General features: G+C 44.2%; 2 protein-coding genes across 3 annotated transcripts; both read left to right on the forward strand.

Moving 5' to 3' along the window:
- Nucleotides 1–702: 702 nt before the first annotated feature.
- On the forward strand, nt 703–9,863 carry hmgcra (3-hydroxy-3-methylglutaryl-CoA reductase a). Its single transcript, XM_023397727.2, has 20 exons — nt 703–859; nt 1,559–1,735; nt 2,848–2,959; nt 3,072–3,159; nt 3,240–3,324; nt 3,440–3,545; nt 3,667–3,773; nt 3,858–3,977; nt 4,057–4,217; nt 4,709–4,959; nt 5,037–5,203; nt 5,844–6,038; nt 6,125–6,283; nt 6,619–6,776; nt 6,865–6,970; nt 7,071–7,241; nt 7,673–7,813; nt 7,927–8,085; nt 8,298–8,452; nt 8,806–9,863. Exons 2-20 carry the CDS (start codon nt 1,571–1,573, stop codon nt 8,858–8,860), a joined length of 2,661 nt encoding a protein of 886 aa, XP_023253495.1. The 5' UTR covers nt 703–859; nt 1,559–1,570; the 3' UTR covers nt 8,861–9,863.
- Nucleotides 9,864–12,689: 2,826 nt separating this feature from the next.
- fxn (frataxin) lies at nt 12,690–19,050 on the forward strand. Of its 2 annotated transcripts, none has more exons than XM_023397728.2 (6): nt 12,690–12,885; nt 13,020–13,109; nt 13,389–13,507; nt 13,591–13,711; nt 16,932–17,029; nt 17,913–19,050. In XM_023397728.2, the coding sequence occupies exons 1-6, from the start codon at nt 12,778–12,780 to the stop codon at nt 18,049–18,051; spliced, it is 675 nt and encodes a 224-aa protein (XP_023253496.1). In that variant the 5' UTR covers nt 12,690–12,777; the 3' UTR covers nt 18,052–19,050. The 2 variants fall into 2 exon arrangements, with proteins under 2 accessions (XP_023253496.1, XP_023253497.1); XM_023397729.2 differs by having other exon boundaries at nt 12,692–12,885; nt 13,416–13,507.
- Nucleotides 19,051–19,402: the final 352 nt, after the last annotated feature.

The following is a 19,402-nucleotide window of genomic DNA, read 5'->3' on the forward strand; positions in this document are numbered from 1 at the left end:
TCAGTTCTGGATCAATGTGTTTTAGGCACAACACAACATTTTAGTTATTTGCTCTGCAGTGAGATCTTTAAACCTGGAAGACTCACTCAGTCACAGTTGATCAAATAAAATGTTGACAGCAGTGTTTGATTCCTCAGTTTTACCTGTGACGAGTGTAAGAGTGGATCCTGCTGATTACACCTCTCAAGAAATGTTTTAGCTGTTAGGTCAAAATGAAATTATGTCTGAAATACAAACAGGTGCATTTTCAATATTTGTATCCTGTGTTTTTAGTTCCGATTAATATTACATGAGTATTAAGATAAAAAAAAAAAGAAAATATAATGTGGGTAACATAATTTAATCATTTTCATAGGCTACATGTAGGCTTATAAAAACGAACGAAAAAAAAACTCAGCAGCAACAAATAAGCTCTGCCGAATAATCACTCAGTCACTCAGTCATCATCTACAGATTTAACTTATCACTGATGAACTGGTTAAAGAATGCTGTATCATTATACTCTGTCTTTCAAATCAGTACAAGGTCCGATCGTTTCCGCTTTAGCTGGGCTCGTTCCCGCGGCGGGCCTGCCGTTCTCAGTAGGCCAGCAGCACCAGCACCCGCTCGCTCACGGACCACAGCTAAACAGTGGTGGTGAGATTAGGCGTCCTCTCCCTGGCCACGCCCTATTACAGGCGTCGCCTAGGAAACGGGGCGTGGATAAAGCGTTCGTGAAGCAGGTGACCGACGTGATTGGCTGAAGTGTCGGATGATGTAGTAGCGTGCCATCGTTCCATCGGTCCTCCGTGAGCTGTTGAAGCCGCTCAAAGTGTCTGTGCCCGTCTGCAGTCAGTCTCTCGTCCTCCACCTGCCAACGGTAAGTCAGTCTTCTCTTCGCTTCATGTTAATGTCATGTCGCCTGTGTATACAGAGGCATGTAGGGGCCGCACTGACGGCTCAGTTTGATGGATGATGGCAGGAATAGACGATGAGCGGAGCCGCATCTCAGCCGCTGCGGAAACGAGTTCAGCAGACATGACAGACCGGCGGCAGCCGGTGGCATTCCTAACAGTGATGCCAAAAACTGACTGTTTATTAACGTGTACCGCTGCTTCGATCTGGAGCAGTCACTCAGAACGTGACAATAATACACACAGATTGTAACAGTAACGTTGTAACTTAAACGTTTCTTAAAACGAATTATCACAACTGAGGCCAGACAGGTGATTATAGATCATAGATCATAGATTATGTTGTTATTGATGTTTGTGTTGGTTTGTCTAATGTCCTAGTTTGTATTTGTTCTGTTATAAATCCTGCATTCAGAATAATATTTATGTGAAAGCTCAAAGTACCAAAAAGTGAGAGTAGGTTAACAGACTTCTGGTTGAATGATTATCTGTAAGAACTGTATTACTGCAATAACACATATGTATCAGTTTTATTCCTCTATATCTAATAATTGATTATTGATTGTGGTTGTGTTTCCTGTGATCATGTTGTTTTCCTGTAGTGACACCTGTGTCAAGCTGAACAGTGTCTTCTTCCAGTTTACGTTACTTTACTTGTTTGGCAGCCCTGCTCCACCATGCTGACCCGTCTGTTCCGTATGCATGGCCTCCTGGTGGCCTCCCACCCCTGGGAGGTGATTGTTGGCACAGTCACTCTCACCATCTGTATGATGTCCATGAACATGTTCACTGGCAATGACCAGATCTGTGGCTGGAACTTTGACTGCCCCAAAACAGAAGAGGTGAGTCAGTGAGATGAGACTGTAGTACTGTACCACACAGCGTGAAGTAGACCACAGTCCCAGCCTGAAACCGCCTCAGGACTGTCTCTCCACCTGCACTTCAGACTATATGTCACACTGAAAGTATATGGATCCTTTGACCAACCGCACAGCTCTGACTTAGTGTCCTTATCATTTAGAATTGATATCCATTGTTACGACCCACAGCTATAGATCCTAGAAAGCATGATGAATCTTATTTAGATTTTGATCTCGGCTGGAGGGATGACGATGATTTCATTAGTTCAGACCAACACATGACAACAACTGCCAGATAATTTGCCATCTGGTGTACTCCAGGGTGCACACCCTACCTTTGTTTTTCATCTAGCACCTCATCACTTCCTGGTGTCTTCACTGTTTAGCTATGAACCTGCTGCTGCATAACTTCCTAAGAGAGCTAGTAAATACATATCTTCATCCCATCTGACAGGACTGCATCCTGAAATAGCTGAAGTATGGAGTAAAGTAAATAGCTGTGTGTGCGTGTGTGTGTGCGTGCGTGTGTGCATGTCATGTCATGTTCTGGATATTATGGATTTTGTAATATCGTCATTACTGTGATAAACACACATTTTGGTTTTTAGCACCTAACTACCCCATACTAACCCTAACACTAACCTGATGGACGACAGAGCTTTGTCCTGATTGGCTGAAGCCTTCATTGACATACAATTTTACAGTATATCATACACCTTTATAGTATATCATACAGCTCACAGTGTATCATACAGTTCTACAGACATTTCAAATTGTCAAACAATTTTATTTGACAATCACATTTTACAGTTTCTGTATAAGTTGTAATCAGTGCAGAACAGTTAGTACTATTTCAGAACTGAGACCAGCATTCAGCTCCTTGTGTTGGATGATGGTGGGTGGATCTTGTCACCTTAGGGCAGAGCTAGGCTAGCTGTTTCTGCCTGTCTTGAATCTTTGTGCTAAGCTAAGCTAACCAGCTCCTGGCTGTAGCCTTTTATTGACCTTCCAGATATGAGAGTCAGTGTGTCCAGCTCTGCCTGTAGGTATTGCTATTATTTCTAATGAGAGTCTGCGATCTTCTCTTTTCATAGCAAATACTGAGCAGTGACATCATCATCCTCACCATCACACGCTGCATCGCCATCGTCTATATTTACTTCCAGTTCCAGAACTTGAGACAGCTGGGATCCAAGTATATTTTAGGTAAATTATTGATGGTCACATGTTGATAAGATGTCACAGACGGGTCTGTAGAGGGAGCACATCCTCTGACCTGTCAAGATATAAATAAAAAAAATCTCATCCTCTCTTTCAGGCATTGCCGGCCTTTTCACCATATTCTCCAGCTTCGTCTTCAGCACAGTGGTCATTCACTTTCTTGACAAAGAGCTCACAGGCCTCAAGTAAGGACGCACTCCTCATACTGTCCTCTCTTAGTGTCTCTGTTGAAAGCTCCAGCTGATTGCTCTGCTCTGTCCTTCAGTGAGGCTCTGCCCTTCTTCCTGCTTCTCATTGACCTCTCCAAAGCATGTGCTCTTGCCAAGTTCGCTTTGAGCTCCAGTTCCCAGGTTTGAAGAAATATTCACTTATCATATATATATATATATATATATAGAGAGAGAGAGAGAGAGAAAGAGAGAGAGAGATGCAACTGACTGGCTTATTTCACTCTAACTCTTTCAGGATGAAGTGAGGGACAACATTGCTCGTGGCATGGCAGTGCTGGGACCGACCTTCACTCTGGACGCCCTGGTGGAGTGCTTAGTGATCGGAGTGGGAACCATGTCAGGTACTCCCTGCCAAGTGAAGCTCCATTTATCCTTTGAATGAGGTGTAATGAGGTGGCTCTCTGATTGTTTCCTGGCCCTTTTCCTGTGAATTGTGCTTGAGAATCTGTTTGTGTCTTTCAGGTGTGCGGCAGCTGGAAATTATGTGCTGCTTCGGCTGCATGTCTGTCTTGGCCAACTACTTTGTGTTCATGACCTTCTTCCCTGCATGCGTGTCACTGGTGCTGGAGGTAAGGCTGCAGTCTGCGGTTGTAAGTGTGTATTTGTGTGTGTCAATGTCGGTCTGACTGACCGTATTGCGTTTGTTCCTGTAGTTGTCCCGTGAGAGTCAGGAGGGCCATCCTATCTGGCAGCTGAGCCACTTCTCCAGAGTGATGGAGGAGGAGGAGGACAACAAACCCAACCCTGTGACCCAGAGAGTCAAGATGATCATGGTAACACCTCTCCACCTTCTTGTGTTTCTCTGTTTTCATCTGAACACCATGTGATAGCAGCTCTCTACTCCATGTGCAGTCTCTAGGCCTGGTGATGGTTCACGCCCACAGCCGCTGGATCGCCGAGCCCCTGTCCATCAACACCACAGTGGGCATGCCACAGGTCGGCATGGAGCTGGACCACCTCTCACCCAGGAGGATCGAGCCAGAGAAACCGCTCTGGCACTTCTACCTCACCAGGTGAGGCTGTTGATCTGCTTGACTGCATGTCTGTGTGCATGTGACAGCTGCCCTGTATTGCTTTAGAACATTAGTTGTGAGAGGAGGTTGTGGTGTGAAGAACAAATCTGTGGTCAGAACGTGGTGTTCAGGATCAACATCTGATGATGACAGTGAATGTGTTCTGGACACCGGCTGCAGTAGGGCCTTGGGGTTGCAGACAGTCCTGTCTGTAATGTTGCTGCTGCAGTTTTGACCCCTGCAGACTTTCTCGCTGTGTCCACTGGAAGTAGATGAAGTTGTGGTAGAAATGTCTGCTCTTCTTGGATGTGGAATGAGGTCAGCATCAGACTCTGACCCGACTGGTCACTGGTTGACTGGAGTGTACTGTGGTCATACTGGGATGAGAAATAACATGGCTGCCAGCATTTCTTTATGTTGAGCTATCAAACTGTTATTTCATGATTATGTTTGTGTGAGACCTAAAGGAAACTGTCCCTCTCCTGCTGCAGGATGATCACCATGGACATAGAGCAGGTCATCTGCCTGGCCTTGGCCCTTCTGTTGGCGATCAAGTATATCTTCTTCGAGCAGGTTGAGATGGAGTCTACGCTGTCACTAAAGAACCCCATCACTATGTCTGCCCCTGGCCTGGCCCTGCGACGGCCCACCGAGACCTGCTGCAGGAAGGAGCCGCCGGCTCCCTGCCCCATCGCCCCCACCCACAACATGGCTGCCATGGTCTCCATCAAGGCAGAGAAAGGTGTGTCTGGACTCAGTGATGATGTTGAAGCAGCATTGTGTAGCATTGTGGTTTCTAACTCTAACTTGTTTCCTTAGATGAGGTTATCCGGCCCCTGTCCACCCCAGCTGCAGATCCCCAGCCAAAGAGCCTCTTTGTTATGGGGGATGAAGAGGAAGAGCTCAAATCTGACGCTGCTCAGCCGAGCCTCCCCACAAACCCTAGAGACCTGGACCAATGTGTGGCCATCTTGAACAACCCTGAGGTAAGACATCACACATAAATACAGCTAACTCAGCTAACCTCCTCACCTCCACCCACTTCCCAGCTCCCTCAGGTATCTGTGTGGGTCGTGGGATCACATCCCACCAATCAGACTGCAGGATTTGAGGAAGTTGTCTGATCTTACTAGGCTTTAATGAGATTAGTCACTGTGGTATCTCTTTGAGGCTCAACCAATTAGAGCATGACGCCAATAGAAAATACACTTGCAGTGAGTCCACTGGCTGTCTTTGGCCTCTGTGCAGTCAGCTCACCTGAGTCTCCCAGGATAGTGTGAGATGGTGTTTATAGGTTCTTAAATTCATTTAAATTTATTTGTATAGCACCAAATTACAATATACATTATCTCTGGTAGATGAGCATCTACCAGAGACAGAGAAACTAAGCTGGCTCACTATAGACAGATATATTTAATGTAGAATCAACTTGCATGAGATTTATTGCTCTAATATTAAATTGAATCCACGGCAACAAGCATCACCGTGTTTACAGTAAATGTTTGTAAACACACAGCGATTGTTATAATCTATAATCTATAATCTGTATAGTCAGTCTCAGTAAAGATCCGTCCTCCTGTCTGACCACACTACACGGTGAACAGTAAATGGCTGCATGTGTTGCAGTTGGGGCCTCGTTTCCTGAGTGATGCTGAGGTGATGCTGCTGGTCAACTCCAAACACATCCCAGCGTACAAACTGGAGGCCACCATGGAGAGGCCAGAGAGAGGAGTGGCCATCCGGAGACAGATGATCTCTTCAAAGCTGCCCTCTCCTTCTGCGCTTTCCTCTCTGCCATACACACACTACGACTACTCCAAGGTGCGTGCGCACACACACACACACACACACACACACACACACACACACACTGCCGTCCTCTCTGTAACATACTTCCTGTTTCCCAGGTTATGGGCACCTGCTGTGAGAATGTAATTGGCTACATGCCCGTACCAGTGGGCGTGGCTGGACCGCTGCATCTGGATGGGAAGCATTTCCAGGTTCCCATGGCAACTACAGAGGGCTGCTTGGTTGCCAGCACCAACCGTGGTTGTCGAGCAATTGCTGTGAGTGTCGGATTGTTGTTTTCCTACAGGACAAAATAGCTAACTACAAATATCCAGCTGCTGTCTCCAGATCAGATCAGTTCTCTATTTACTGTTGACACAGTTTGTAAGTTCTAGTTCACCTGCTCCAGGTATAACCGTGTCCGTTTCACATGTTGCTTTGAAATCTCACGTCAATATCAGACAAAGTGAGTTTTACTTGACCTTTAAAATGTATAAATTAGGAATGATGAGGTAGAAATAGGAAACTTTGCCCCTGTGTATATTCTGAAAGTGCTCAGAAAAAAATGACAGCATTGGTCATTCAGATATCTAAAACTAAAAATATGCTGCAGCTGGGAGGTGGAGCCAGCAGTCGCATTCTGGCTGACAGCATGACTCGAGGACCCGTGGTGAGGCTGCCCTCCGCCTGCCAGGCTGCAGAGGTCAAGGCCTGGCTGGAGAGCACAGACGGTTTTCATGCCATCAAAGAAGCCTTTGACAACACGAGCAGGTAAAACACGAACCTGGTACGGACAGGACTAAAAGTATGGCTCAGTGTCTGTGTCTACATGTTGTTTTTTGTGTGGTTGTTGTGGCAGGTTTGCTCGGCTGCAGAAGATGCTGGTTGGTTTGGCTGGAAGAAATCTGTACATCCGCTTCCATTCCAAGACTGGAGATGCCATGGGAATGAATATGATCTCTAAGGTAACTGTGTGTGTGTGTGTGTACATTTGAGATTCAGATAGAGAGTTTCCATCCTAGTGTGAGACTCATGTATGATGGTTCACACCTGGCCTACCTGCAGGGTACAGAGCAGGCTCTGAGCAGACTGCAGCAGAACTTCCCAGACCTGCAGGTGGTGGCTGTCAGCGGAAACTACTGCACTGACAAGAAACCAGCCGCCATCAACTGGATCGAAGGCAGGGGCAAGTCTGCCGTCTGTGAAGCCACCATCCCCGCTAAAGTGGTCAGAGAGGTAGGAGGAGCCAGGACTCAGAGTGTTGACTTCTCACATGTTTTAGAATGAGGTGTCCAGTATTAAAGGGTCCTGCTGTTAGCCCCTTCGAACTGCTTCAGCTGTAATCATTCCTCCTGTGAAAAGGTCCAGTGCACTGTCAGTAGAGAGATGGAGGAGAAAGTTCCTGAGCATCCTCTAAAATCTTTTTAGTACGATAACTGTCTCTACACTGCAGCTCAGCACAGAGGGACAGAAGCCTGTATTCAGTCTCAGTAACATGTCTGAAAAAACATTACACATCAATCTGGATCCCATTTCACAATCTGCTAAAATCAACCGTTTGAGTTTTATATGAGTTAATTCAGAACAAGTTCCCTCCATCAGACTCATCCTACAGAAGCTCACATTAACTTTACCTCAGCAGACTCATGTTCACTCGTTCACTGCAGGTGTTGAAGACGACAACACAAGCTCTGGTGGAGGTGAACATCAGTAAGAACCTGGTGGGCTCCGCCATGGCAGGGAGCATCGGTGGATTCAACGCTCACGCAGCCAACCTGGTGGCTGCCATCTACATCGCTTGTGGACAGGTGGAGTAGTTCTCAGGAAATATTCTGCATCACTTTATTTCACTGTATGTGCATAGTGAGGGCTAAATCATGAAATCTGTGCGTGTGTGTGTGTGTGTGTGTTTGTCCTGCAGGATCCAGCCCAGTCAGTGGGCAGCAGTAACTGCATCACCCTGATGGAGGCATCAGGACCAACAGGAGAGGATCTGTATATCAGCTGCACCATGCCTTCTATAGAGCTGGGCACTGTGGGAGGAGGCACCAACCTACCCCCCCAGCAAGCCTGCCTCCAGGTACATACACACACACAGGCACACACACAAAGGCACACACACGCACACACACACACACACACACACACACACACACACACACAAATTGTTTCTGCTAGTGGACAAAACAATCAGTTACTGCAGCTTTAACAGGCCTGTGCGTGTGTGTGTCTCTGTGCCTGTGTCTGTGTGTGTGTGTGTGTGTGTGTGTGTGTGTGTGTGTGTGCCCGCAGATGCTGGGTGTGCAGGGAGCCAGTCAAGACTGTCCAGGGGAGAACGCCCGGCAGCTGGCCAGGGTGGTATGTGCCACCGTGCTGGCCGGAGAGCTCTCTCTGATGGCTGCCCTGGCGGCTGGACACCTGGTCAAGAGTCACATGACACACAACAGGTAAGCGCCAGGAACCTTCATTTACATGACTCAGTTTTGTCTGTGAGCCATTCACAGGTCTACACAAAAATCCGAAAGTTCAGCACATGCCAGACCCTAAAGAGTCACACAAAGTTTACAGTGACTATCAACTCCAGCAGACAATCTAGTGTGGGTCAAACCACGTTTAAGCCTTGCAGGTCTACTTTGTTTGTTTTTCAGGGACATATACATTTACATGTTACATCAGTCAAACCATTTAAAGCCTTAACTAATTCCCCCCAGATGCCATTTTATAAAAAAAAATATAAAACCAGTATGCATGTGACACACAACCTTGATGGTCTAAGACGATGTTACTGTCCTGTCTGCAGGTCCAAGGTGAATCTCCAGGAGACTCCAGGAACCTGCAGCAGGAAAGCGTCCTGAGAGCAGTGTGGCCTCCTGCAGGAGCAGTAACTTCAGGAATCTATGGACAATCTGAAAAAGACTAATCATTCATCAATGAAAGAACAGACCTCAGACGTTCTCTGAGTGACACAGGAGTATCATGTGACCAATCTCTATGCTGGCTATGAAAAGGATTCATTCAAGCTAATGGGACTGTTCTGTGGGAAATATAAATGTATCTGGTTATGTCTTATGGAGCTAGAAGCAGCTAATTACTGGCTTCTTTCATTTCCAAGGTTAAGAATGTCGTTAGGCTTTTGGGTTCAGATGAAACAAGCTCTCCAGTCACCAAACGAGCACCGTGAACACAGAAACACTGATACCTAAAGGAGCCTGCAGACTGTACACAGACTATAAGTTTACTGCAGGTCACACTGTGCAACATGGGTCTAATAAACATGGCTACAACATCAAGGCTGATGTATGTGGAATGTAGGATGATTAACCCCTGAATCAGCAGCTATGGCACAAGTCAATAGACAAGATTAATGTTTATATCAGTGAGCGTCATCCATCTGCATCGCTATGGTGGTAAACAATGAAGCTTAGCACAAATCGATTAGATTGGATTAATAGTGATTTGTATTGTATGGGGAAAAAAATCCAAAAAGAAGCGGAGGAGAATCTGGACCCGGGTGTGGTGAGGGAAAAAAAGGCAAACGTAGGACCTAGAGATAGGGTTAGGGAGTTGGGTTAGGAGAAGTATTTCATAATTTCATCCTATTGGTTGGTTTGTAGACGTAGGTCACAGCAGCATCTTTGAATCTCTCTCAGTGTGACGCTGGACCACGACCAAACACATCACCCAAGTTTGTTTCCCATCATCTTTGGTCCCGGGCGGCCCAAAGTCGCACAGTGTGTGCCTGCCTTAAAAAGTGAAGGTGTCTGTTGAATGTGTGTGAAAACTGAAGATCATTGCTGCTCACTACAGATTCTGCATCACTGGACCGACATCAGGAAAGAATAAATATGTGAACGATTATTGATGATTATTAAAGGCTGAGTTTATCTGCAGGTACAGAACAGGTGAGAAAATCTCAGGACTGTGTCTGTACTGCTGATAGGACATACAACAAATCATTAGGCTGGCCATTCCCTGACTTCCCAGAATGCCACAGCCCAATTTAAATACGCTCATCTTCTGTGGCCCACCCAAACCTTTAATGACAACACAACTCACGATACTAAGATTAAGTGTTTCCTGATACATATTTTTTGTTTTATAAACAGAACAATTCTGCAGGTTAATAATCCATCTATATACACATAACAATTAGTTAAGTAACTAATTAAATCACAGTGAATTGTTGAGCCTGTATCCTGGCTGTTTGACGCTGGATAATAAAACACTTATAAATACAGTTTCACAATATCCAACATAACATCAGCATGAAGCAAAGAGAAAATATGACAGTCACCGCTCCATTTGAACTGTTTTCCCACCAATGACAAGATATAAGAAACAGGGCCAGATCAATAATTTACTTCCATAACTTTGTTTTACTTTTTCTTATTTAAATATTGACTCATGGATATTTTATGCGCATTTCAAACTTAATTACCAAATTAAAAATTGAAAACAATTTATTTATTTATTGTAAATGACCTCTCACTGCCCACCTGCAGTAGCTCTACGACCCACCAGCTTACAAACGTGCGTGTGCGTGTGTGTGTGTGTGTTTGTTATCTGTGGAGATGAAGTGACTAAACGTCTGCTTGAGTTGCATCTGTAATTCATTAATAATGTCTGCTTCTAATCAACACAAAGTTGTGTTGTCACTGTGTGTGTGTGACAGTGGCATCAATCAGTCTGTGTTTTTAACTGCATTAGCACAGTGCTGATGCTTCAAGAGTAACATGCTGCAGACGTGTGAAATGAATTCACTGACAGTGAGTTTTCCTGTTGAACCAGCAGACAGGCGGAGGTTCTGGATATATTTTGTAATAAACACAAAAGGACTTTAGAGTGACAGGTTGTCCTGTTTTGATTACTGCTCTGTCATGAGCTGGAAAATTGAATTTACATGACAGTAAATGCACCGTTGGCCTTGACTAATGACACCTGTCCTGTCCTGTAAACAGGTTCAGATGTAGGGATTTATAATTATTTATTATTACCAGTGATTATTTCTTATATAGTAATATTTATCAGCACACATTGATGCATAATAATAAAAAGTATTCATTATTATTTCACTTTATATGGTGCTTACATGGTAAAATTAACACACTAATTCACTTCACACTAACACAGCTAAGACACACACAAAGCACAGAGAGGGAGACAGGGAGGCTGACTGGGGGCCCACAGTTTGATTTTGGCCCCTGTCAATTTATTCTGGCCCTGCTCAAGTTCTTTGCCTGGTGTTTCTAATTGTTCCTGTTTATGCTGTGACAAATTAATGTTTAACCATTTAAGCACTAATGACATAATCTATCTATATGTTCATTTACATTATTGTTGTGCCATAAATACTAATCAGTCTGCATTCACTTCAGTAGAGGAACTAATGAAAACCAATGTCTGGATGTGAGAGTGACAGATATTGAGAGAATCTAAAACACTACAGCTTTAGAAGACGGTCAACATCTCCTTACAAAACATTGTAACTATTAAAGAATATGGTACAAAACATACAGAAACTGAACCAGATCCAGCATTAAGATGTTAAACGTGTACTGCAGTGAGATCTCAGTCACCCTGCTGAAGCCAGCTTCACTGTTTTAGCAGAAGAGTCTAATCAATGAGTGACAGCTGTAGGTTAGTGAAAGTTATACTTCTAATCAGATTACACAGCTTTAACTTTCCCTCCACACGCTGCTCAGCAGAGGTCTCAGTCAGAAATCCTCCACTGATCTCTCAGTGCACAGCCCTCACCAGAGAAGCTGCTGTCCAATCAGATGAGGGCCCAGCACATCTCACCAGTTGTGAGCACACTGATTGGCTCAGCCCTGGTAGGACGCTGCAGAGCAGATTCATGAATAATATTGGAAGTGGGCTGGTCTAAAGTTTGGCAGGAGTTGACAGACACACCTCTGTTCTCCTCTTAAACACTTGAGGTACAGGGGAGGTTCATGTGAACACACGGGTCACTGTAGATCAGGATGTAAAGAGTGTGACGGCCGTGGTCTGTTTAAATAACACTAGTTTAACAAACACTTTGAGTGCTAAAAAGAATCCACATTCAAACTGTACAGTTTGTGTCGTCAACCTGTTTTTTGTTTACTTTTCATTGTTCATTCTTACAGATTGTTAGATTATTTGAATTAGTCATTTTAACAGTAGCCTTCATGCACCTTCATACATACTTCATACACCTAACGATGCTGTGCTTTGGGAACTTAAATGTATCCTTGGACACAACAGTGTACAATTAATTCATATCAAGCTACAGAGCTTCAGCAGAGGCCTCATCACCTCCGACTGTTCACTGTTCAGCCCTCCAGGCTGTGGTTCTACTTCCTGCTGCGTCACAAGAGGATTTTTGTCAAATATCAGACTCAGATAATTAACTATTTGTGTCTTTTAAGTGCAGGGGAATATGAGGTGTGAGTGAATTGTGTTTTATTTGTGATTTACCTATTTTCACTCCATGTAATGAAATGAAACAAAACCTACTGACGTCTGACAAGAGCTGATATTTTAAAATCCTCCAGGTTCTGACTTGCCTGGGTGGATGAGGGCCACAACAGGCCTGAACAGCTCCACCCATAGACATATTATACAAATGGCTCCGCCCGGTCTGTTAACGGAGACACACTCCTGTCCACTAGGCGGCGCTGGAGCCGGCCAATAAACACAAGCAGAGTAAACATAAGCAGAGGACAAGGAAGAAGAGCACCAGGAAGCGCAAGACACAGGGAACAACGGCGACCCAGCTGTTGTCCGGTCCATCATGTTGTCCTTCACTAGAGTTCCTCGTTTTTCTTCACACGTTTTTCTCCTCGTGAACCCGCAGCTCCACGTGGCGACGGCGCAGAGCTCGAGGAGCCTCTGTCCCCAGGTGACGAATGCCCCCCCACCCCCCATCCCCCGGTTGACTGTCAGCTCAGCTCACCGACCCCGGGCCACGTTATTTTTATTATTTATTATCAGTTATTATTATCAGTACTTCACACTGTCTTGTTTATATTCCAGCTCACGAGCGTGTCTCACCTCCCGGGGCTTCGTTCGTTCACTACGCACACGCTGCCGGGCCGCGCTGTCACCTGTCACCCGCCGAACAGAGTAAGTCCTGCTGCCAGACTCCGTTCACAAGTTTCACAATTCAAGGATCAACACACTAAACATGTTTTATACTGATTTACAAAGTGTTGGGAGCTTCTCCACTTACAACAACATTGCATTTAAAATACCGGTCACGTGGTTCACACCGATTCACTGCGTCACGTATTTCAGGTGAAGCTGATAGGTCACATTCAGATTTCCACCATCCGCAGAGACACAGTGAAGAGAAACGAGTCCGGAGAGGAATTCAACAGTGAGTCCTTGTGTGTGTGTGTTCAGTATCTGACCTCAGGTTTTCTGTGTCAGTGGTTTGAGAGCAGAGTTGGTGGAGACAAGTGGAGGAGGAACATCCAACTGACCACTCCAAGGCTGGAGAACCTCACCCCTGTGCAGATAAGGTAACCCACAGCTCTCCTCCTCCTCCTCCAAGCATCACTGCAGGTGTGGATGTTTAAAGCGTAACTGTGTGTCTCTGTTGAAGTGAGCTGTCTGAAGCAGCGTACGAGAAGCTGGCGGACGAGACTCTGGATGCTCTGGCTGATTACTTCGAGGACCTTACAGATGAAGCTTTCACCGGAGCTGACTACGACGTCGTCTTCTCTGTGAGTCCGTCTCTGTTCACTGTCTCTGTGCAGCACAGGTACAGGATAGTGATACTGACTCGTGATTGGCTGATGGGCAGAAGGCAACAGGCTCATTATCATGGTTCTTACTTTTTTACACGTTGGTAATGAGGAGTGTGAAGAACTCCAAAAACAACAGAGAAGTGTTTCATGCACTGAAGTAACCTTGTCACTGTAAATCCACATATACATGCAGCAGGTCAGTAATCAGACTCCTCTTCTGCTCCTGGTTTCTTATTGGATAGATGGATGGAAAGAGGCTGCCTGTGTGTCTCTGTGTTGGTTTCAGTTGGTCGACATTGGGTGCTGTTATTTGAAATGTGGGGATGCATCACTACATATTATGATCTCCCCTGCTCAGTGTTGTCTTCAGTCTCTGTTCTGCGCATAACACATCAGTTGATTAGAAACCTGGTGACCAATATACAGAGGTACCTGTGTGGTCCAGGACGAATCTACTTGGGAAATCAGGTTTCTCAAATCCTCTACCCTGATTAAGAAATCATATCGGTGGAGAGAGCGACTCTAACCTGGTCACTGATACACAGTGTGGTCAGCATGAGCTAGAGTAGCTGCAATGGATTCAAAGTGACAAGTCTGAGACCACTCAGACCTCTCCTTCACCTGTGTCCTCAGTGTGTTCCATAACAGCCACTTTGACAGAAGATGGATAAATACACAGCTTCAGTGCTGTAGTGTTGGGCTCCTCTGAGTCCTGAAGCTCTGCTGGTGTTAACTGTCCTATAAATGAAGTGAGTGGAGTGGTAGAAATAGCTTGTTTGTAACAGCGTTTTTGCTGCTGAACAAAGTATGAGAAGTGAACTATCAGTGACTGATAGTTAGTTAGTTAGTTAGTTAGTTAGGGACTTCTGTATTTGCCAAGTATGTTTTGACAAGCAGGAAATTTCATGATGATGTTATATGAATTCCTATGAAGTAATAATGTAAATAGTGTATACATGTGTAGTAAGTATAATGTATTCCCTAATACTGTGCGTCCAACCACTCTGGGATATTTATGTGGGTAGACAGTAAACTTATGTAACTTGCAGGTACATTTTGAGGCGGACCAGTTTGTTCAGATCAAAAAGAGCAAGACTAGGCTGAGAGCAGATGCTGATCCACCAGAAACACTCAAACACTGTTAGGCGGACGTTGCATGTAATTAACCACATAAACAAAACTAATATAGAAGAGGTCTTGCTGGGTTTAGACGCAGAGAAGGTGTTTGACTCTGTTGATTGGTGTTTTTTATTCAAGGTATTGTATGGATTCTGATAGCACTGGACTACAAACCAACAGCTAAAGTATGGATTAATGGTGGATTATCATATACTTTAGAATTATAAAGGAGATGCTGACAGGGCTGCCCCATTTCCCCACTCCTATTTGCAAAATTGATCGAACCCTTGAGTCAGTGGATACGACAAAATGAGAAGATACATGGAATTACTATGTTTCTAGAAGAGCAAAAATAGCCGATATTTTGATATACTTGGGGTGTCCATCTGTTTCCTTACCAGAATTGCTTACAACTCTTAACAGAATACGGATTATTATCAGGTTATAAACTAAAGACCCACAAGTCCCAAATCCTGACATTCAATTAGCCCCCTAGCAGATCAGTCAAAGTTGAATTTAAAGTGAGTTGGAATTGGATTCAATGAAATTTATTGTGCCTGAAATTATGTGCCTGCAGAAGGAGATGTGTATGGGTTTTGTGGTCAAAAATGTATAGGGACACACCTGAGTACAGAGGTGTGTGGGTGAAGGGAGGGGTGAAGTATGTGGGAGAGTATGCGTGAGGGCAGATAAACATATACATCTCTTCTTGTTCTTGTCTGCATTATGTATAACCTGTGTTTTAAGTTTAAGTCAAAAGTGTGTGTGTGTGTGTGTGTGTGTGTGTGTGTGTGTGTGTCCACACCACAGATCATATGACTCAAGACTGTTGTGTGTCTTTCTTGGCTGCACTACATCTGCAAATGTCCGTGACTGACTGAGTGATGACGTTACAACATTGGTCGGCCAAGTGTTGGACTTTTCCCATTGGCTGTTGCTCTTTCAAAATGGCATGAACAGTTCCTCTTACATAACCAGGGTGTGTTTACTGTGGATCCACAACAGTGTTCAACTACTGTATCTTCTCAGATAGTGGGCGGGGCCTTTACCTCACCTGAAAAAGTAACAGGTCTTTATTTCTAACTCCCCATTTCATATGTAGAACTGGGCATACCAGTATTTTATTAAGATGCCTCATTTTCCGCTCCTGTTTGTTAGTTACCTGTTAACACTTTCAAATTAAAAGTCCTATTGCATTTCGGTGGACAGAAACCCTTTATTTCCTAACAGGGCTTTTGCTGTGCTGATGTGCTGCAGTAAGAGTATTGTCTCTGTTCTAGGGGGGTTGTTTATTCTTTCATCCCTCTCGCCTGTAACATCTTCCTCCTCCCTGTCAGTTGTCCATGAGGCTGATTAATAAAGCAGCCAGTCGTGTGTGTCTTTTTTTTATTCATTGCGTTGGAGAACAGCTGTCTCTGCTGTCTGACTGATGGGCCAGTGTTTCAGTCTTGGCAGCTGACCCCCTTTTTCAACTGGCTGCACTGGCATATGGGGCCATAAGCAACACGCACGCACACACACACACACACACACACACACACACACACACACACACACTCTGCAGAACGCAGAGAGCTGTGACACTGCATAAATCTGCAGGTAAATCTTTCTGGAATAATCAGCAGTCAGCTCTACACTCTTGTTTCAAACTTAATCCATCGTCCTGTTACAGAGGTTTCAGTCAGCCACACGATAACATGCTCAACAGTCTTCTCCCCCTATAATCACAGTCATTTCTACATTTCTCTTTGTGTATCGAGGAAACAAATGAGACACAACCTGTTCATCACTGAGCTGTAGAAGGGTTGGTAGGTGCAGAGTATTTAGCTGTTCCCAGTCATGTCCCGACTCCTGCTCTGCGCTGGAACTGGAAATCATGGAACTGCTCCACTTGACAGTGAAGGAAAAAATATATATAACAAATCATTTGGTGTGAAATGGACAGAACTTAAATGATATCAGTGTGTGAAGATCACTGCTGTTGATGATTGTGTGACTTGGAGGTGTTTTGTTCCATTACAGTAGTTGTTGAACTGGTTTATTAAATGTGTGTGTTCTGTCTTTGTTCCATGCACAGAGTGGAGTGCTGACTGTGAAGGTGGGCGGGGACCACGGCACCTATGTCATCAACAAACAGACACCAAACAAACAGATCTGGCTTTCTTCTCCCACCAGGTAAGACCGACTCCACCCCTGACCCCACCCCCTGATGGTTTTGAGGAAAATGAACACATGACCCAGATGCCTTTCACACACGTCACACCATCACAGAGTGGTTCTCGGGCACCACCCTCAGCTCCTCTCTAACAGTAACATCTGTCTGCAGCTGCCTGCTCTCCACTGCACTGCTGTGGTTACACACAGAGCTGTCCAGACAGCTGTTGGTCTCTGCTCTGTGTCCAGACAGCTGGGACAACAGCTGAGTGTGGGTGGACATTTTAATCTCACAGTGATGGTTGATGAAGGTGTAAAACTCTTAGTGTTTGAAATGCTCCACGGTACAGTGGTCTCTGATGTTCAACAGGAACATGCTCACGCCATCTTTTATTACAGTGATGTTCACCATTCACAGTAAATGTTGTAATTATCATCGCCCTAAAATGATTTTTCAATCACATGTTTCATTCGCTTTTGTCTCTTCACATTACAGACAACATTTAAATGAGATATGACTTTATATTGAGACAACCAGTCATATACATATCAACCAATGGAGAACCCGCACACAAATTTAGAGGTGACATGTGACTTTAGACCAATCATATTCACAAACTGGAGATACCGGGTGTGTCCAGTAATGCTCGTGGGTGACAGTGTAAGTGTATCTGTGGTGCAGTAGACAAGTTAGCAGCGTATGTACTTTAAAACCCTTATATCACAAAATGATATCAATATTTAATTAAAACACTAAATCAAAGTTAAAATAAAGACACAGATGTGAAACCATCACTATTAGAACTCATGAACTAAGTCCTCAGCCTCATGGAAATAAACTTTTTTTCTGAGAGATCTGAAACATCAGCCTGTCAGTGAATTTCCTCTGCTGTCTTGTTTGCAGTGGACCGAAGCGCTATGACTGGACAGGTGAAAACTGGGTGTACATTCATGATGGTATTAGCCTCCACCACCTGCTCTCCAAAGAGTTCTCCATCATCTACAATAAGAAAATGGACCTCTGTGATCTGCCCTACTCTTGAGAGCCTCACCTGGAATCACCTGTCTGTAGTAAATCTATTGTGAGTCACTGAACTGTTCGATCACATTGGAGCCAAAGACACAAAGTATTTAGTGTATGTACAACTCCACAGTACTTTACCAGCATCAGCCCATAATGACAGTCATCTGCGTGTGAGCTGCTCTGTTGTTATCTGTATCCTCTCTAGTAAAAATCTATTTCATGACAATGTCACAGTTTCACGAAACCCATGTGGAATTCATCCACATTCAGTCTCCATGTAAACTCCTCAGTGTCCCTCACCGTTTCCATGGCAATCGGTGTTTTCACATCCGACCGATACTGTGGTTGAGAAGTTGACAACACCGTAGGCCCCAACAACACTCCAGTTTCTCAACAGTGCTGGAAACCTGTCAGATGTCGGCTGACGGACAGTTCGTCCCCATGTCGCTGATTTGTATTTATTTTATTTGAGTCACCATGTAAATGTAAATAACATAGTGTTACTATTTGATGCATTTGACCTGAGTTGGCTTCAAGCTCATTTTCATCTGCAGCGACAGAACAGCACTCATCAAACATAATACACAGCAGTAGGTCACACAAGCACACACACACTCCACGTGTGTGTTAGTCAAATTAAAATCAGGAACGTTTGTACACAGAGCAGATTATTCAGCACAGAGCACACTGGTTGCTGTTCATATACAGCGCCCTGAAAGACAACAGTACAAGTCTACATTAGATTAGCTCTGCCAGGTTGTAGCGTCCCTGTTAAAGTGGAGAGATTTGGTCGAAAGATGAAGTGATTGTAGTGGAAACTAAAATCCCTCATGTTGAGATCTGCATCTTCTATAAGGAAAATAAGTTTTTCTACCAGACGCAGGAACAGTGTTGTGTTTCCTCTCTGATCTCCATAAACAATCTGGGTCCCTCTTTTTAACTTTATTAATATTTTTTAGAATCATTTTCCTTCTGCCTTGTCCATTATATGAGTATTCAATAAAAGATTTCAATCCAACCTTTTCATTGTCAAATGCAGTTTGCTTGGACTAGAAAAGTTTTAGTCATTCGTTCTGGTTTATCAGTAAATATCTGGTCTAGTTTTGTATTTGAAACATTTTCTGAACTGATTAGTGATATTTGTCTGTAACTATATTTTCTCTTTAACTTATTATCCCAATTCAAATTAAAATCACCCAGAAGAATTTATTATTGGTTGTAATTACACTCTTAGGATTTCTGTGAGTTGATGAAGTGGGTCTGAGTACAACATGTTCTTGTGTTAACAGCTTTGAAGGCAACATGTTATTTGCCACATAAACACTGTAATGATCCAATTAGTCATTCTCTTTAATTCGTTTAATGTCAAG

Source organism: Seriola lalandi, unplaced genomic scaffold, assembly GCF_002814215.2.
Source record: "Seriola lalandi dorsalis isolate HSWRI2012SDOR001 ecotype SW California unplaced genomic scaffold, Sedor1 jcf7180002054883, whole genome shotgun sequence".
Taxonomy (NCBI): domain Eukaryota; kingdom Metazoa; phylum Chordata; class Actinopteri; order Carangiformes; family Carangidae; genus Seriola; species Seriola lalandi.

Excerpts from the sequence above, each read along its gene's own strand:
- fxn (XM_023397728.2), top strand. The coding sequence starts at position 12,778 with ATGTTGTCCTTCACTAGAGTTCCTCGTTTTTCTTCACACGTTTTTCTC. Across the intron at positions 13,712-16,931 it reads ACTACGACGTCGTCTTCTCT|AGTGGAGTGCTGACTGTGAA; the intron begins GTGAGTCCGTCT and ends TTCCATGCACAG. Across the intron at positions 17,030-17,912 it reads TGGCTTTCTTCTCCCACCAG|TGGACCGAAGCGCTATGACT; the intron begins GTAAGACCGACT and ends TCTTGTTTGCAG.
- hmgcra (XM_023397727.2), top strand. The coding sequence starts at position 1,571 with ATGCTGACCCGTCTGTTCCGTATGCATGGCCTCCTGGTGGCCTCCCAC. Across the intron at positions 2,960-3,071 it reads GGGATCCAAGTATATTTTAG|GCATTGCCGGCCTTTTCACC; the intron begins GTAAATTATTGA and ends CCTCTCTTTCAG. Across the intron at positions 3,978-4,056 it reads AGAGAGTCAAGATGATCATG|TCTCTAGGCCTGGTGATGGT; the intron begins GTAACACCTCTC and ends CTCCATGTGCAG.